Below are 20,058 nucleotides of genomic sequence, written 5' to 3' on the forward strand. Positions count from 1 at the left end.
ATATATATATATATACATATATATATATATGTATATACCACATATATATGACAGCTACGTGTGGGTATGGGTTAAAAATATATAATTTATTTCTAATATCATTTTAGCTTCATTTTGTACTGATTCCTACTGGGATTATTGTTACCAATTAGAAACTATTAAGCGCCCAGCGAGCAGAACACTAGCTGACTGCCACATGAAATACACAAGAGACAGAAGTCTGCTCTCAGAGCACCAAACAAACACAATACTGTACTTCAAAAGGTCATGAGGTGGCTCGTTGCACGTGATGATGGTAATTGTGGTTATGACAGTAGGAGGGAGGTCATGACTGATGGTGGCAGTCAGGATGATAGTGAACGTGGTGGCAGAGGAGGGAGTTATGACATGTTTCCAGTGATCCAGAGGTGGTGGTGCTAGGGATGATGGGGGGGAATATGGTGGTGTCAGTGGAGATATAGGCAGTGACTATGATGGCAGGATGGTGATTATGATGATGATGGCAGGGTGGTGATGATGATGATGGCTGTAATGTGACTGTGGTGACAGTGATGTCAGCAGTGGCTATGATGGTGGTGGTGTGCAGCAGTGGGTGTGAGCATGGTGGTGATGGTGGTACCTATGACAGTGGTGGTGGTGAGGGCCGTGGTGATGGTTGCCGTGGTGATGGTTGCCGTGGTGATGGTTGCTGTGGTGATGGTTGCCGTGGTGATGGTTGCTGTGGTGATGGTGGTGGCTTTGATAGTGACAGTAGTTCTTAGTGATGATGGTGCTGGTGATGGTTGTGATGATTGTGACAGTAGTGAGGACGGAGATAGTGGTGATGATGGAGACGGTGATGATGGTAGTGGGGATGGCAGCAGGGCTTCTTGAAGTGTTGTTGGTCGTGGGACCGTGAGGCTGGTGCTGATGGTGGTGATGGTGATGGTGATAGTGATGGTGGTGTTGCTAACCATGTTTCTGGAAATATCAGCTTCATGGAATAATTGCCACTTGAGAAAACTAATTTGAATTGTATAAAAATATCTCTTTTAGTGTCAAGCTATATATGCAGACAAGAAAGTTGGAAATACATATATTTAAAGCAGCCATCTCCATGCTTTAATGTCAAGCAACATGTATAAATATCCCTGGCAGGAACACAGATCTGTGATTTGGAGGATATTATTATCTGAGACCTCAGACAATAAATCAGTACACAAACACATACAAGAAAAAGTGCTTATGGTTTTATCCTTCACATATATATCAATCCTTTGGATTATGATTTTCTTGCAAAGCTTTCTAAGAATCTGACCTTTTACCTAAGGACATTTGTTATTGGGCTTGGTGGTTTGAATAGCCTATATTATCACCTATACAAGAGGTTACGCACAGCAGGCTCATGAGTTTAAGGCCTGCCTTGGCTACAGAGTGAGATCATTGCCAACCACGACTACTTTGTGAAATGGTGTCTCAAGATAAAATAAAACGTATTACAAGAGGTTGTACTGGCTGGTTTTGTGTGTCAACCTGACACAATCTGGAATTATCACAGAGAAAGGAGCTTCAGTTGAGGAAATGCCTCCATGAGATCCAGCTGTAAGGAATTTTCTCAATTACTGATCAAGCGGGAGAGGACCCCTTGTGGGTGGTGCCATCCCTGGGCTGGAAGTCTTGGGTTCTGTAAGAAAGCAAGCTGAGCAAGCCAGGGAAAGCAAGCCAGTAAGTAACATTCCCTCCATGGCCTCTGCATCAGCTCCTGCTTCCTGATGTGCTTGAGTTCCAGTCCTGACTTCCTTTGGTGATGAACAGCAATGTGGAAGTAAGCTGAATAAACCCTTTCCTCCCCAACTTGTTTCTTGGTCATGATGTTTGTGCAGGAATAGAAACCCTGACTAAGACAGAGGTCTTGGAAGGTATCCCCATGGAAGATCACTTGATTAGCATGCTTAAGGTCCTAGAGGGAAGGGAACAAAGAGTTAAAATGGAGGTAGTGGGAAGGGAAAAGTGACCAGCACAGGGCGATGTGGTCACTGCAAACTTGGCACTTGAAACTGAGGTGGACAGAGTAGGATCATAAATTTCAGGCCAGCCTGGGTAGCATTCTGGGCAACATTGTGTGTCAGCAATTAAAGCAGAGACACAGAACACATTTTTTAAAAAGTAAAATAAAATAACTCTGATAACTCTGAGGACATTGCCACACACAGATTCTGTGGTTGGGTTTTATGCTCTGGGTCTGACACCTGACCTTTGTGTCTTTACTGGCATGATAAGACCACCAATGAGCAGATTATAATAGCTAACTGGTGAATCCTTTTCTGGGATGTCCATCCATTTGGCTCTGATCCTGTGTGAGCAATCCTCATGAGCTTTCATGATCTCCTCATGAGCTTGTTCAGGTTATTTCAGAACATCAGTTCTTTGTCCTCACCTTGCCTTTTACAGGTGACAGCCTCACACCCACAGAATCATAAAACAAGCATTTATAAAAGAATAAACATTTGAAAATCTCTATTAAGGTGGAGCTATTTTTGAACTACAGATCAAACACTGCCTGGATGGAATCCAGGCCAGAAAAATCTTTGCATATGGGTTTGCATGACTCTAAAGAGACAGCTGCCTCACTTGAAGTCAGGGCCACTATCTCAGCTACCTGTGCTCATGGAATCATTTGAGAGATGTTCTCAGTGTGGGATTAGAGATTTAACTCCTTCCTAGCCCTGACTGAATAACCTGAATTCAATCAGATTGTTCAATATCTGATTGAACAGTCCCTGGGTGTGGCTTCTGTTTTTGGACACCAGCCCTGCATAACTAATAGAAGTTTGCTTTTGAGTTCAAATCAAAGATTGATTATACCTTCCCTAGTAAGATTACTGTGAAATCGTCTCTACCTCCCTGGTTGTCTTGGTTAGAGTTTTCATTGCTGTGAAAAGACACCATGACCAGGGCGACTCTTATAAAGACAAACATTTAATTGGGGTTGGCTTAGAGTTTCAGAGGTTCGGTCCATTATCGTCATGGTAGAAATGCAGGCAGACTTGATGCTGCAGGAGCTGAGAGTTCTGCATCTTGATCCAAAGGCAGCCAGGAACAGACTACTCCTTCACCCTGGGCAGAGCTTGAGCACTAGGAGTCCTCGAAGATAGCCCACACAGTAGCACACTTCCTCCAACAAGGCCATGCCTATCCCAACCAGGCCACACCTCCTAATAGTGCCACTTCCCACGGGCCAAGTGTATTCAAACCACCACACTGGTCTATGAGTTAATAATGGTATAGCATAACCAACTCTAACAATGTGGCAAACAGCACTAAAAGAGTAGGGGAAAACAAACATGGGAACAGTCTTTGACATGAGTCAAAGACTGGAATGTTTTAAAGAGAACCCTAGTTCCTATTGCTTTCATTCCTACCTATTCCAGGGCAGATGGTGCTGTTTTTTTCTTAAACAATAGATCCAAATAACCCAGAACGATGCCAATACAGATACCTATCCACTGATGCCAGTGCCATGAACAGGAATATGGTCATGCTTTGGGTTCTCTGAAAGCCATTCAATGAGATAAAACCATTCATTGTCTCATCACATCCCCCAAGAATATGATGGGTAGTTCCATCCAAATACAAGAAAACAGCAGGCACAGTGCCTCAGCGGGTAAAAGCTCCTGCCATTCAAACATTGTACCGTGAGTTCTATCCCTGGATCCCACAGTGAAAGGGGAGAACCAGTTCCCAAAAGTTTTCCTGTGCAACCTGTGGATGCAGACAAAAACACACATACACATTCAATTTAAAATTTGAATTTAATACATAAGGAAAGTAGGGTCTGAAGACATTGAATGGCTGCCCAGGATCAAGCCTGTAGTAGCATCAGAGCCCAATACTTGTTGCTGGAGGTCACTTTGCACAGTGAGGTAATGGTGGTAGAATGAAAGACCTTTGAAGGTGCTCATGATTGGGTTGGCATCCTTATACAGGGTCTTAGAGGTGGTGCCAAGACCTTCCATCAGGTGAGGCTAATGTGAGAAAATACAGTCCATAAGGAAATGGGGCTCATCAGACCCTGCGTCAGCTTGTTCCTTAGTTTTAATTTTCAAACCCCAGAACTGTGAGAAATAAATTTCTGTTATTTCTAAGATACTTTGTCAATGATAATTTGTTACGTTAACCTGCATGGACCAACAAAGACACATGAAAAGGAGAAATGTCAGCATGGGTTCCCATTGAATCATGATGGGACTACAACCTGATAGTCACATTAAAACTTGAGAATATTTTAAGCCTCTAATAGTACATATGTAGTATACTAACAGACCCCACATCACAGCTTAGCCTGGCGCACCTTGTGTGCTCAGGACACTTACACTGGCCTACCTTTGAGAAAAGCCGTTTAACAAACACAAAACCTATGCTATCATAAAGGTTTCAGCACCCCATGTAACTTAATGAATACTCTATTGAAAGTTAAAATCAGCGATCCTACGGGTCTCCGCCATTATCGCTGCATGCAGTCAGTGTATGCTAAGGTCATTTCTACCTGGATATATAATTGCTTCACACTACTGTAAAGTCAGAAAATTAAAATAATAAATCAAATGATTGTAAACGGCACCATCTGTTATTAAAAAAAAAAAGCAGAATTAAATAATAAAGGACCAGTCATTTGGCAGCAGCTTGTCTTTGGTCCAAGTCTGTAAAAGACTGATTTTTGCATTAGGGCTGTGCAGCTTGGAAGACTGGATATGACCAGCTCTACCTGATGTCTGTAGAAAAGAGAGCCTTCGAGTGCACACTCGGTGAATGAGTGAAGATACTACTTTCAATTCTACAGTCTTTTTTTTTCCTGAAATTGCTGCCGTGTTGAACCGGGAATGACTCAGGGGAGATGGTCAGGTGGCTAAGAACAAGTGATTTACAAGCATGAGGACTTGGGTTAGGAACCTCAGCAATCATGCAAAAGGCCAGGCAGGGCCCCACACATTCCTGAAACCCTCCTGCTATGGCAGGGAGGGCTGCACTGGCTTGCTGGCTGCCACCTAGGGTTAGTGAGAGACAGTATTAGGTGAGCAGGGCAGAGTGGTAGAGCATCACACCCCTTCTTTGACCTCTGCACTTACACACATAAGCACATACACAATCAAATGTGACACACACACTACACACACAACATACAACACACACAACACACACACCCACACACCACACACTACACACACACCACACACACCACACACCACACACACCATACACACCACATATATATGCACACACACACCACATGCACACACACCATACACACCATACACACATACCACACATACCACACACACACCACACATACCACACACACACCATACACATCACACACATATACACCACACACACCACACACCACACACACACCCCACATACCACATACATACATACCACACACTACACCACACACACACTACACACACCACACACTCAAACACATACTCACACACATTATACACACCACACACACGCCACACACACCACACACACCACATTCCACACACACACCACACACATCATACACACCATACACACATGCACACACACACCATACACACCACACACACCATACACATCACACACATACACACCATACACACACACACCACACATACAAACACACACACCACACACAAACACACAAACATACACATCATACACACCACACACATCACACACATCACACACACACCACACATATCACACACACACCACACATACCACACACACATATACACCACACACATACATACCACACACACACCCCACATACCACATACATACATACCACACACCACACCACACACACACTACATAAACCACACACTCAAACACACACTCACACACATCATATACACCACACACACACCACATACCACATACACACCACACTACACACACATACCACATACCACACACATACACACCACTCAACACAACACACACACTACACACACAAACACACATACCACACCAAACACATACCACAAACACACCACACACACACACACACACACACACACACACACACAGAACCACTCTCCACCTTACTTCCTGAGACAAGGTCTTGTTGAGTCTTGAACTCACTGATTTAGCTGACAGACTGGCAATGAGCTTCAGAGATCTGCCTCTGCCTCCCCAGCTCTGGGATTCCAGGGACATGAGGCTGTGCTGATCTTACTATACATCAGTCCTAAGTTAGAGTCCATCAGCAGCACAGAAAGCACTCTACCAACTGTGCCATCCCCCCAGCCCAGCAATGAAAATTTTTAATTTTTTTAAGTTGAAAGTTTTGTTAGGAAGAATTATTATAAAACTGTTACAAGGTTATCATCAAAGAAATGAGGAGAAAATAAAAACACAGTGATGATATATTTTATGAAAATAACACCTTATAAAGTTTGTATGTGGGTACATAATGAATTGTAGACACGTTTCATATCTGGTTAAGAAGGGGAAAGTTCATAATGGCTGATTTACAACACCATATTGTATAAGAACAGTGACTGTTAACACAGAATAGAGGCCAAATGTGGGGTGAGATGGAGAGCAATACCCTGTCTCTGTTTTGCTTGGACTGAGGAGCCTGTGTGTGCCATGTTTTAATTGACAGATGTTTGTGATGGTCACATCATAAATTATGACTCCCTTTTGATGCAGCTTTTTAAGTCACAAGGAGAGAACATTTTTTAACTTCACAAAAAAGTATTTCTCTTCCCTAAGTAGAAGTTCATGTGAGCAGCAGGGTCTGGAGACATGGCTCCACAGTTAACAGTGTCTGCAGAGGACTAGAGTTCAATTCCCAGCATCTATGTCAGGCAACTCAGAACTGCCTCAAACTCCAGCTCCACAGACAGACAGACACACACACATACAGACACAGACACAGATACACAGACACACAGACACACATACACACATACACACACACACACACACACACACACACACACACACACACCAATAAAATGAAAATAGATCTTTAAAACATGAGCAACAGAACTTTTATGTCTGCTGTATCAGGAAAAGTGAAAAATTACCCATAAATATTTTGAAAAGAAAATTGAAGGATTATACCATAATCAGTGTGTTCAATAAATGGACTGAATGTCTTGGCTTTCATTTTTATACTGTTTATTTTTTGCAATGATCTTTTACCATTTGAAGGGTCCTGCCCTCAGCATCCAGAGATGTCTGAGGGCTATCCTCCATTTGGTGTGTAGAGGGCGCTCTTGTAAAGAGAATATCCTCGCTAAGGCGCCCTGATAAGAATCTAGGACAGCTTCCTGCTGTCTTTGTTGCCATGGAGACCACACTCCAGTGAGGGGCAATGGATTCCGTGGTCCCGATTTAGAAATGTGTAACCAGCAGATGCCTTTACTGCCTTTGTTTCAATCTTTGCCCTTGCAGAGCGACTCAGGCCGGAAGCAGAGCGGAGGAAGTCCATGTTTGTCTGCATGGTTTTGTTTCCTCTGTACACATCTGTCTCCTGAGACAGATGCGCTGGCATGATGAGCCAATGGAGAAGGCGTGAATTCATAGCTAGAAAAAGAAATCCTCTCTCCTCCAGCCAAAGAAACAATTCAAATTATTTTAAATTAAAAAAAAAAAAAAAACAATGTTCTTATTAGACACTTGCTTATACGGTTAACGTACCGTATATGTGATAACTACTTACATAACTGTTTTGTCAACTGAAATGTCTGAGACATACATGCCAGGGTACAGGTTTCTGTGTATTTGAAAGGACTTATTTTGCTGCAGATTGGTAGTAAAGAGCCTTCATTTGAATTCTAACTGACCTGGATTCAAATTCCTTGTCGTCTTCTATTCCATCGTAGGCTGCCTGCTTCATTTACAAATTGGGGTTCATTACCACCATAGTGTAATTCCGTGCTCTCATCACTGCCGACTAGCACTAGCACATAATCAAGCTCTATAGAGAAAACGTTGATTTGGGAGGATTCAGTACATAGGTGATTGCTTTGGGGTCTCTGACAAGACTGGGTGTCAATCACAGTGGCAACAAGGGAAAACAGCTGTGACTAGGAACCCCAAGAGAAGATGGGGGGAGCTGAGGGTGCGCTGTGCCCTGAGTATCCTAGGAACCTGCCCCCAGGGAGCATCGTACTAACTCCTAGTAGCACCACACTGTGAGACTGTGCTGGCCAGTTTTGTGTCAATTTGGTACAAGTTACAGTCATTGGAGAAGAGGGAACCTCAAATAAGTAAGGCTTCCATAAGAGCTGCAGGCAAACTTGCAGCTCTTCTCATGTTCTTATTTGGTGACTGATGTGGGAAGGCACGGTCCACTGTAATGGTTCCACTCCTGGCCTGGTGGTCCTGAGTTTTATAAGAAAGCAGGCTGAGCAAGTGGTGGGGAAGGAGCCTCCCTCCATGGCCTCTCCATTAGCTCCTGCCCTGCCCAAGTTCCTGCCTTCACTACTTTTGATGATGACCTGTCATATAGAACTGCGAGTGAAATACCATGCCCCTCAAGTTGCTTTTGGTCATGGTGTTTCATCACAGCAATAGTAACTATGACTGGGACAGAGGCAATTTCAGTTTAAGCCATAGCAGCCATCTAGCACTTGTCAGTATGGCTCCTTTACTCTGGGGAAGATCAAATGTGGAGCTGGGTGGGCACTTACCGAACATGCAGGAGATGGTGGGCCGGCCCACAGCACTGTCGCAAACACAAGCAAGGGCAATGACTCTTGATGCTACAGCACACACACACACACACACACACACACACACACACACACACACTTAATTATCAGGTACAACATATTAAAAGCAATACTGAAACTGATAAGACAATTTAATTAACGCCTCCAAGTTTCTTATAGAAAGTGAGCTTAGAACTTTGATTTGCTTTCTGTTTCTATGGTGAAACTTTGGCCAAAGCCAATTTGGAGAGGAAAGGGTTTATTTAATCTTACAAATCCCAGATCATGGTCTATCACCAAGGGAAGCTGAAGGTAGAAGTGAAGCAAAGACTGTGGAGGAATGCAATTCACTGGCTTGGCCTCATGGCTTGCTCAGCCAGCTCTCTTACACACCCTAGGGCCACTTGGGGGCAATAACTACAGGGTGCTGAGCCCTCCCACATCACTTATCAATCAAGAAAGTGCAGCAGACTTACCAACCACCTGACAGGCCAATCGAATGGAGGTATTGCCTTAATTGAGGTTCAAGAAACAAAAACTAAATAGGAAATTGGATATCCTGATCCCTGGTCACTAGCTTTCATCATCACACTCAATGGCTTTTTTCTTTTAGCACATTTGACGATCATAAGCACCCGTGCATTTTGAGGTATTTTAGCTTCCATGCTGGCCTGAGCACCATCCAAGAGAAATTCTCGTCATGAAGATGGGACTTTCTTTGGAGTTAAAGTTCCATAGAATAACCAAAGCACCAGATGAGAACCAAATATCCATGAACAGAACTTGAGCAGTGTGCCAGAAACAGATCACATCCTCTCTGCTTGCACGTGATGTGCATAGAATTTTGTTTCTAATGCGGGCATTCTAGTGGGGGTGCTTTTCTCAAAAGACTACAAGCGTATGGTTCCCACGAGTCTAAGAGTTGGTGAAGACACTGGCACTCCTGAGCTTGTGCAACAATGGTTCATGCAACTCTTGTTTTAGCCTCAGATGAAAGCAGACTTGTAAATAAATGAGTGTCCCAAAGTTCAAGCCAGGACAGCCCAAAGGAAGCCAGAGCCAGGGTCCACGTCCCATATTTGTGTGTGTAACTTCTAGAAGCTTCATACCAACTTCCCGACTCAAATCTAAAGTACATTTTTCATCAAAATAGTAATCTTAAAATCCAGTATGGGGGAGGCAGAGGCAAGTGGAGTCAGAGACCAGCCTGGTCTACGTAGTGAGATTCTATTTCAAGACAAACAAAAGACAAAAATAAAACAACAAACAAAACAAAACAAAAGACAAATTCTTGTTCCATTAGCAATAAGGAACATTCATTTGTTATATCTTGCTCAAATCTACTTGAAAAGAAGCCTGCAAGTGTGGTTATCTAAGAGCAGATAACTGTGTTGGGGTTTGTTTTAAGTCTGACAGTACCTGACTAATACAGAAGTAGAGGCTCACAGCCATCCATTGAACTGAGTATAGGGTCCCCAGTGAAGGAGTTAGAGAAAGGACCAATGGAGCTGAGGGGTTTGCAGCCCCTTAGGACTAACAACAATATGAACTAAATAAGTCCCCTTAGAGCTCCCAGGGACTCAACCACCAACCAAGGACTGCACATGGTGGGTCTGATTGTTCTGGCAGCATGTGTATAGTAGAGGATTGCAAATTCAATCATCAGTAGGAGTAGAGGACCTTGGCCCTGTGAAGATTCTGTGCCCCAGTGTAGGGGAATGCCAGGGCCAATAAGTGGGAGAGGGTGGGGTGGCAGGTATGGGGAGGGGGGAGGTAACAGGGGTTTGTTTTTGTTGTTTTTGTTTGTTTGTTTTTTGGAGGGGAAACTGGGAAAGGAGAAATTTACATGTAAATAAAGAAAATATCTAATAAAAAAAGAAATATTAACTCATTTGAAGTAGGTTTATATCTGATTCTTACTTATTTTGAAAATAAAGACAATATTTTTGGCTCAAAATATCTAAAGAGTATTGAGAGGGTCCCTATTCATGGTTATACTTGGTTTCTATCCATAGTCATAGGACATCAAATTCTTAAAATGATTGATGTGATAAACTGTGGTACAAAGAGGTTCACAGCTGAGTGGCAGAGCTGGGTTGACACCTAACCCAGGGGGGTCACCAGTGCTATGCTCTTGGGGAATGTACCAGAGCATGTATGGATGTAAGGCCAAAGAAGGCATCACCAAGGAGATACTGTTCTGCCCTGACTGGATTTGAAATCTTTATAAACAAAACTTTCTTCTGGACAGCTGAGAGATGGCAGACGAATCCAGACAGCTCACCTCAGACCTTTGACAAAGCAACTAGAAAATTCTGTGGGTTACTTTAGACAGGTTATTGATTCACAGCAAACACTGTGTTGGGAACTGTAGAGATCATAAGTCTATAGGCTGGAAAGGAAGAGAGAAAAAAGTATAGATGCATATTCTCCAGGCTATTAAAGAAGTGGTCAGTAAACATTTATTGAGTGATACCAACAGTTTCAGAACAAGGATGTGTCCTTTTGGGTTGGAATGGTTGGGGAAGGTAGGACTCGAACCTTCAACTGAGCCTTGGTCCACAGGAAGGACTTAAATCAAGTCTAGGTGAGAATCATAATAGGGAGATTTTTATAGGAAAGAAAGCACAGAAATAGGAAAGGTTAAGCCCTCCGTCAGAGAATAAAAAACAGTGGGAACACATGCATTTTAGAGCATAAGCTCTGTCCAGCCCTCAGTGTTTATTACTCACTAGACACTGGGTCACTGGAGACACAGCAGGTTGAGTTGGAGACAGATGTGAAGGTACCTGGAATACCAGTTGTGAAAGACTGTAAGCCGGTGGTGGTTTCTAAGCTATGGAAAGAGAGTGTGAAATTTTAGTAGGGAATAGCAATCAGACCAACAAAATTAAACAGGAGGGAGTGTCAAGAAAGGGGGCGGAGCTTCAGACTTCTACAAGAGCTGAATGTCAAGGTCCCTGGAAGAAGATGGACTCAGGGCAGACAAGATGATGGCAGCTATGAGGAGGAGGGCTGGGGCTGCCTGGCTTTGGGGAATGTTGCAAGGAATCACCAGAGTGAGACTATATAGGCAAGAGGGTGATGCCAGTGACACAGAGGGGCTTGGACAGGAGTTTTTCACCAGCTGAAGAAGTCTTCTTTCTCAAACTTGGCATTTCTCTTTACATCTGCCCTATAATAGACACTTCTGACAACATCTGAGCAGAGATTTCTTGGTAGATGAGGACCATATTCATGGTCCTCTGCAGCATGAAGCATGTTCTTTGCCCATAAATGTAACTTATATTTTAGAGCTGGTAACCAAGCCGAGTCTTGAGTACATTAAGTTTTCAAATGATTAACATTTCATAGATAGATCAGGGTATTATGCAAAACTTGTTTTACATTTCTCTACTTTTCTATAACTTCTTGATGCCAAAATGTTCAGAAATACCTCAAGGAAAATTCCCATACTGCATTTTCCAAGAGGAAAATGGGGTATAAATGACCCGTGTTACTCTTTTCTGTCAGATGGGCTACATTACAGTGGCCTCTCAATTAGCGACAGAGTAAGAGAGTGTGGATAATAGAAACCTACCAATTTTGTCCCAATCCACGTTTCATCTAAATCTCCTTTGTCCTCCACCCTTCTGTCAGAGCTTTTCACAAGGAATGGCATTGTTTTTAAATTTCATCTACAGGGCTTACTGCCATTTTCCAGTAGGCTGTTCTAGGCAGGAAAGAGGTAAAACGATGCACAGGAGAACCCCCTAGTGTGTCAGACAGTTCAGCGCTTCCATTGATTCTGTCCACTGAAGCTTGAGTGGTAAATGAATACATGGTACTTGACATCGGAATGACTCTTCCCCGTGTCTTCTCTGCTGCGTGATGACAGACAGTTTCATTAGCAACCACTGTGTTCTTTTCATATTCTTGGAATCCTAATGTTGGAAGGAACATCAAAAGTTCATCACGTTTCATCTGTCACTTGCCAACAGGATTGTGCTTAAACTGTCCAAGATGGATCATTTGTTGTCTGCTGTGCTCTTGGAGCACAGTCATCATCGGAAGGGTGGAAGTCCATTGGCTGCAACCTCCTTATAACATGTTGTGGTCATGCTGGTTATCTACCCACTTAGCAAGAACATGCACACACATGGTTGGATGTGGTTGAGAAGTCACCTGATTATCCTGTAATGAAAATGGTAGAGTATGTAGGAAGGAAGACATAGCCCCTTTAGAAAACAACATTTTTGATCTATAAGAATTGTTGTGTACGTGCATATGAGCATATTTTGTGCATATGTGTACATATACAGATAATTGTACAGAGAGTAACCTTGGGGACCGTTTCTCCTTGAACACCATCTATCTTGTTTCCAAGCTTATCAGTTAGGCTCTACATGGCTCTGCTTCCCCAACATTGAGGTTATAAGTGTTCTACTGTAACTGTCTTTTAAATGTGGGTCCTTGTGCTTCTGTACCAAAAACTTTATAGACTGAACTATATTTCCTTAGCCCCCAACAAAAGGTTTGAAAAAAGTCATAATATTTGGCTTGGAACTTGATGCGCTGTTGGCCCATCATAACAGTTTGAGCTAATAAACTAGGACCTAAATATTGTTAGAGAAACACGACCCCTGGGGAGTGGGTGGGTAGTAGACCTCCCCTGTACATTTCTCGAGTTCTACAATTTGATTGGTTCATGTTACTTTGAGACTGCATCTCACTGTGCAGCCCAGGATGGTTTCAAACTCACAATCTCCTTGCCTTAGCCTCTCAAGTGCTGTCATTGTAGGTGTGTGACAAGATGCTGCTTTCTGGACTCTTTTACCTGTGCCTGTCCACACAAGTCCCAAAAGGGGTATGCAAAGGAACACTGTACATTTGCTGTTGTCGAAGAAATGGTTCTAGATTTGGGTTCAGGAATGCTGGTTTCCCCTCTCTTCTTTTTGGGCTTGGGTACACTTCAACACATTAAGAATACTTGGAGCTCTAAACAAGGCTTTGAACCTGTCATACTAGATAAACTCCGTGTGGCCCTAGGACATAGGACCTCCAATTGCATGGGCTCTATCCACCACCCACTCTTAAGGGCATCCTGCGCTTTGGGGACTAGTGCTTGGCTTAGCCTGAGTTGCAGCCCATGCCTTACTCATTTTTGTATATTTGTACCCTGAGCTATCTTACATTTACCATGCATTCACTTTAAAATAAAGCATGTATATTAAAAGGGCGTGCCTTGTAAATGGTTGGATAGATGGTGCCAATACCCACAGAGAAAGCTGGGATGTCAAGGTAAGTGAGGTCAGCCTTGGAATGAGAGAGAAAGAGGAGTGATGTGGAGCATAAGCTCTGGCATCCATGTTTTCAATGTTTAAATGGCAGAAAAAAAAACTCTGGAGAAATTTCCCCTAAAAGATTGCTGCAAGGCCATTATTTGGAAATGAGCCACCTTGAGAGGGCCTCTGTAGCCTACACACCATTGCACCTGGGGCAGCAAAGAACGCTATAGTCTCCCAACTCATAGGTTATGTGATAGATAGAGTGATGCTACCAAAGCCTTACAAAGACACAAAACCCCAGAGTCACCCATAGCCAAATGCAGATGACGGAGAAGCTAACAATGACCACAGGGTACCAGGGTCTCAGGTGCCAAAGCACCTGGAGGAAAATGCCATTCAAAAGACTATTTTATACAGCGCTGCCCTGGCGAGGTCTGTTGTCAACTGGATACACCTAGTCAGAGGGATCCTCCGTTGAAGAATTGCCTCCATCAGCTCGGCCTGTGGGTATGACAATGAGGCATTTTCTTGACTGATAGTGGATAGAATCAGACCCAGCCCACTGTGGGAAGTACTATCCTTAGGTGGGCCTGGGCTGTATAAGAAAGGGAGCTAATGTGAGCCTGTGAGCAAGCATGTAAGCAGTATTCTTCCACAGTGTCTGTTTCAGTCCCTGCCTCCAAACTTCTGCCTTGCCTTCCCTTGATGATGAACTCCAACCTGCAAGCCAAGTAAAGCCTGTTTCCTCCAAGTTGTTTTTGAGATGTGTTTTACAGCTATAGAGAAGCAAACCAGATTCTTATGACTCTCCCCCATGGTGAAAGGAAATTGGGAATGGATAGAATTCAGCAGCATTCCATCATTAGCATAGCCAATGCTATGAAGAAAATATTGTAGGAGCATCTTTAAGCTTGAAAATGAGTCATGCTGGCCACAATTCACTGCAACGTGACATTTACCTTAAAGTTCTCATTTGGCAATACACTGCGTCGAGTCCTTGTATTTGTTTTTTGAGATAGAATATCAGACTAGCCTGGAAGTCAAACTGGCAGTCCTCCACACTCAGCCTTCCTGTGCTAAGAAAACACATGAAACCTAGTTCAAAATTTTCTTTCTGGGTTAAAGTCTAGTTTAAAACTTTCTTTCATCCGACAATGAGAAGTTGGGGGTGGAGGAAGAATGTCATGATGGCCCCAGGCTATAATCTCAACACTGGGGAGCCTGAGGCAGGAGGATGGATTGTTCAAGGCTAGCTTCAGCTATGTAGTGAAACTCTGGGTCAAACAGGCAAACAAGGGGTAGACACATAACTCAGTGGCTGAGTGTCAATCTAACATGCGCAAAGCCTTGCACTTGATCCCAGGCCGGAGGGGGTGGCCTGCTGAGATGCTCAGTGTCTGATACTGTATGACAGAGGAACACAGAGTTTCTTTAGTGTTCAAATTCAAACTTTACCAAAAACTTCTTTCCCAGCTCTTCGTCTTATAGGGGTTTCAGTTTATTTCAACTAGAGATGGAATGGGCCTACAAGTTATTATAATATACTTTTTTTTTCCTCAGTGGCTGTTGTGAACACAAAATGCTGTTAATTACCAACAAAAGCCCGTCTGCAGTTAAATCTGTGTACTGTTCCTTGCTTTTGGAACTTATATTCAGAAGCTGGGGGAGGGGGGGCTCCAGGGTCCGAGTAGCTGAATCCCCAATGTTATAGAAACAAAGAGCTCTTACCTCATAACCTGTTGATGTTTCCAGTCATAAATGTGACAGTTACCAGCCCAGTCGCCTTCTCTGCCTTCCTGCAGACCTGAGACTAACTCATTCCTTACTGATAACAGATGCACAGCCGAGCCTTTGAAATCCCCCTGTTGATTCCATTAGAGGAAAATGGCTTTATGGAGAGGTCTATGCAAGGGGTGGGGGGAGGTGGTGTTGTGATTGCTGTTGTGTGGACTCCTGACTGAGTACTATGCTTTTCTCTTGTAGGTGATGTGCCTTCAGGACTTTTTTGGTGACGATGACATTTTTATTGCATGTGGACCAGAGAAGTTCCGTTACCAGGATGATTTCTTGCTAGATGAAAGTGGTAAGAAAAAAAAAGTTCAAAACCAGGGGAAATTTGAGGCAGCTTTACAAAATGAACTGCACGAGGCCAAGATTATGTCAACTCCAAAGCCACCAAATCAGTTTCAGACTCTCTACTGCCTTGTCTCTCCTATATCTTGGATTTCTTTGATTTTTTAAATATAGAAAACAGATGAAATGATAATTGAAAAGGTTAATCCATTTGGAAGAATATATCCTAATGGCTAATTTATAGCCATTTAATAACTAAACTGATGCTTTACAGAGAACCATGGTGTAGATTTCTACACCTTTAATTACATATTTTCTTTAAGATATTATGATGGAAGAATTTGTAATCATAAAATTACTAAGTATGCTTCTAGACTCAGCTTACATGTGGCTTCTTCTAATTCCTGAGAAAATGGCTTGGTACCCTTTCTCCCTGAAGTACGTTAGAACCTGTGTATCATAAACATCTGTGAAGTCTCAGGATGGTAGCTTCCTTCCATTAATGAACTAAATGCGACCCTTGGTGATTGATAAGGAAGAGGGGTTAGTTGATAAAGAGGCAGGGTACTTATAAGTGGGGAAATTAATGTGAAGGTCTATAATTTTCAGAATGATTTATTTTGGGGATACTGGGAATTGTTTGAGAATTGCCTAGCAACTGAGGTAAAATAATTGCTAAGGATGTCCTGCCTTGATAATTACACTTTTAATCCAATTAGGGGATTGTTACATAGTTACTGACACTTCAAATTCCATCTAATTGAAGATTTTTTTGAAGTAATAAATTAATTTGTTGTTGCTACCTTGACAAAATAAGTTGACAGTCCTGAAGTGCTTAACATAATGGCAAGTGTTACCTTGTCCTGACCTCACCCTAGAGCCTCAGTTTCTTATTCATATTGTGATGTAATGATGGACCACATAGAGACATTGTTGCAATGATGATCACAGACACAGTGGAGTCCCATGCCAGGTGCTCAGGCACAGCCCAGCCACAGCATAACAAACAATTCTATTTTATTATCTAGACTATATTATGCTCCTACCACATTACATCACAATTAGCTAAGCATGCCTTTCATAAAACATACCCTCACCATTGAGCAGCACAGTATACATAAATATGGATATATATATATACATATATATATCCATATATATGTATACATATACATATGCACATATATATGTATATACACACATATACATTATAAAATATATCCATGTATAAAAGCATGTATAAACACACTTAAACATTTACTAATTCATGACATAGGAAGATGTGGCCAATGATAACTGCCCTGCCTCACAAAAACATAAAGCGCTCAATGGAAGCACACAGAGATGACATGAAGGTGCCATGTGACAAGATTTATTTTGGCACGAGGTCCTAACTGGAGGAGTACTTTGGCATCTCTTTCCTTCCAAATAAGTTTTCTCCAAATACATTCCATCTTTATAATTGATACATATGTCCTCTTGGGGCAAGGATTTATGTAAATGTATCACTCACAAGACATGCTCAGGGAAGAGGGATCGCCCTGCCCCCTCCCCACCCCCGTTTAAGAATAAAGCGGCTTTGCCATTTGTGTGGAACAAGCAAATGTTTCCAAGTCAGAATGCAGAGCTGACAGCAGAGGTTTTGAGAAAAAATAAATGGCCTTGACTTTCAATTTAAAGAAAATAGCTGCTTTTGATAGAATGGTCTGGGAAACCAGATGTGCTCTGAAATGAAGCCCACTTGCTGCTCGGATACAGAGAGCAGCCTGTTGGGTTTGAACCAGAGCACAGCTTACTTTCGGCTGCTGGTTTGCAAGACCTCTGCTCCTTTTATCTGGCTGTCAGACTGACTTCAGCCCCCTTCACTCACCTTGCCCATTCTGGGGAGCCACACAGCTGGCCGGTCCGCTGCTGCTGATGTGGTAAGGAGATGCTCTCAGCCTTGGGGCTACAGCCACCCACAGGCAGGTAGATTTTTCTGTGAGAGACAATAGAAAGCTGCCATTAGACAATCTTACTGATTCCCCTCATTATCAAGAGACATGTGGAGGTGTAGCTCAGTAGCGGGGTTCTTCCTTAGCTTTACCCCAGCCTTGCTGAAGAAAAGACAAGTGGGGTCCGGAGAGATGGGCCAGTGGTCAAAAACACTGACTCCTTTTTCAGACTTCCTGAGGTTTGGCTCCCAGCAGTAGCATCGTGGCTCACAACCATCTGAAACTTCAGTCCTCAGTAGCCCAATACCTTTCCCTGTCCTCCAGGGGCAACAGGGACCTACACAGTGCAGAGACATACATGCAGGCAAAATACCACTATGCATAAAAAATATAAATAAATAAAAGTATTTTAAAAGAAAGCACAAGTGTACATGTGCTCATATACATTCATACAGACACAAACACACATGTATGCATGCACATATGCAAGGACATACACACTCATGTAGTCTAGCCATCTTTTGACATGTGAAAGAGCTCTACAAACCATTTTGTTGAGCTCCTACCTTGCTTTTTCCTGATAAATATACCCTACCCAGTTCTTTGTGTGAGATACATTTACTGTGTAAGTTGTCTTCCCCCATTCCAGGAGAAACATGTAGGCACAGGACAGGGGAAGGAGAGATAACAAAATACCCATGGAAGGTGTTGCAGAAACTAAATATGGAGGAGAGACTGGATGAAGGATAATCCAGCCAGATATTGCTGTCTCCTGAGAGGTTCTGACACTATCCAACTAAAACAGAAGTAGAAGCTCACAGCCATCCATTGAACTGAATATAGGGTCCCCAATCAAGAAGTTGGAGAAAGGACCTAAGGAGCTGAGTGTTTTGTAGCCTTTTAGGATGAACAACAATATGAACTAACTAGTACCCTCACAATTCCCAGGGACTAACCCACCAAACCAATATACAAATGTTGTGACTAAGAACTCCACCAGCATATGTATAGTAGAGGATGGCCAAGTCTGTCATCAATGGGTGAAAAAAAATTAAATTGAGATTTCACTTCCTTAGATGAACTTACCCTGAGTCTAAATTCACACGTTGACAACTGCAATTTTCCTGGTGCTCGTACAGTGTGTTCTGGGGCTAATGTATTAAAATTTGAACCTTTTTTTATAAATGTGCTGAGTGTGATCTAAACCAGTTCCTTTGTACTCACTAAATGGTATCGGAACATTGTTGCTATATTTGGTCAGTTCTACAGCAAACTTCCTGAAATATATGGGGTGATGGGTGCAAACAGCTTCAGAATTAATATTTTCCTGGTGCAGAACCACACTTGATAAATGGTATCAGGAAGTGGCTGTGTGCGGAAAGTCCATGTTTTTTTTATTTTATCTACATAAATTAATCCAGCTACTAGTGTACATGCAATTAGTAATGATACACCCCCCAAGTACCACTAGCAAGCTCCCAAAGGCCTTGCTCAAGGGCTTTCCAACAAAGATGGATGCCAAAACAGATATATATTTCTCAGGGCCACACGAGAGCAGAATCAATATGGGAAGCGAACAGCCAGAGATGCCCTTTCTTTTGGTCTTCACATGCTATGTGGGGTGCTTTCCTGGTTCTAATTCAGAATATGACCATTTTAGCGGAGTGTCATCCATCCAGGGAGCATCAGCACCTTCCAAATGGTGGCCGGAGTGCCATATAGAAAGGCCAGCTGAGGCCCGCAGATCCACCCTTGTGGCAGCCGCGCTCTGATTTAGAATGAGGACACACAGTGAGAGGAAATGCCAAGGAAGCTCAACACAGTGTTGCTTAGACACTGATGGCAAGCCAGTGAGTGTGGCACTTGTTGCTATTTAGAAGTGACAGAGTTTGCTTCTGTGCTCTGTGATGCAAACGGAAAGAAGAGCCAGAAGAAGCCTGCTCCTAAGCAGGTCAGTTTTCTCAGCTGTACGTGAAAATTGCTTTGTGTTGACTGCAGGGTTAATGTCAGATGTGTGGCTGGGTCCATTTCCTATGTGCGCCGTGGGCCAATATTTCAAGTCTTCTTATTGAAGTAAGAGAGATGAAA

At 42.8% G+C, this 20,058-nt stretch overlaps 1 protein-coding gene across 6 annotated transcripts in view; it reads left to right on the forward strand.

Moving 5' to 3' along the window:
• Dclk1 (doublecortin like kinase 1) overlaps positions 1–20,058 on the forward strand; it is a 299,253-nt gene that overhangs the window by 124,750 nt on the left and 154,445 nt on the right. For all 6 annotated transcript variants that reach the window (XM_031373869.1, XM_031373868.1, XM_031373871.1 and 3 more), the window contains exon 4: positions 15,947–16,046. In XM_031373869.1, coding sequence (XP_031229729.1) covers positions 15,947–16,046 — 100 coding nt within the window. The remainder of the gene's footprint in view (positions 1–15,946; positions 16,047–20,058) is intronic.

The sequence above is a fragment of the Mastomys coucha genome, unplaced genomic scaffold (assembly GCF_008632895.1).
Source record: "Mastomys coucha isolate ucsf_1 unplaced genomic scaffold, UCSF_Mcou_1 pScaffold16, whole genome shotgun sequence".
Lineage (NCBI taxonomy): Eukaryota > Metazoa > Chordata > Mammalia > Rodentia > Muridae > Mastomys > Mastomys coucha.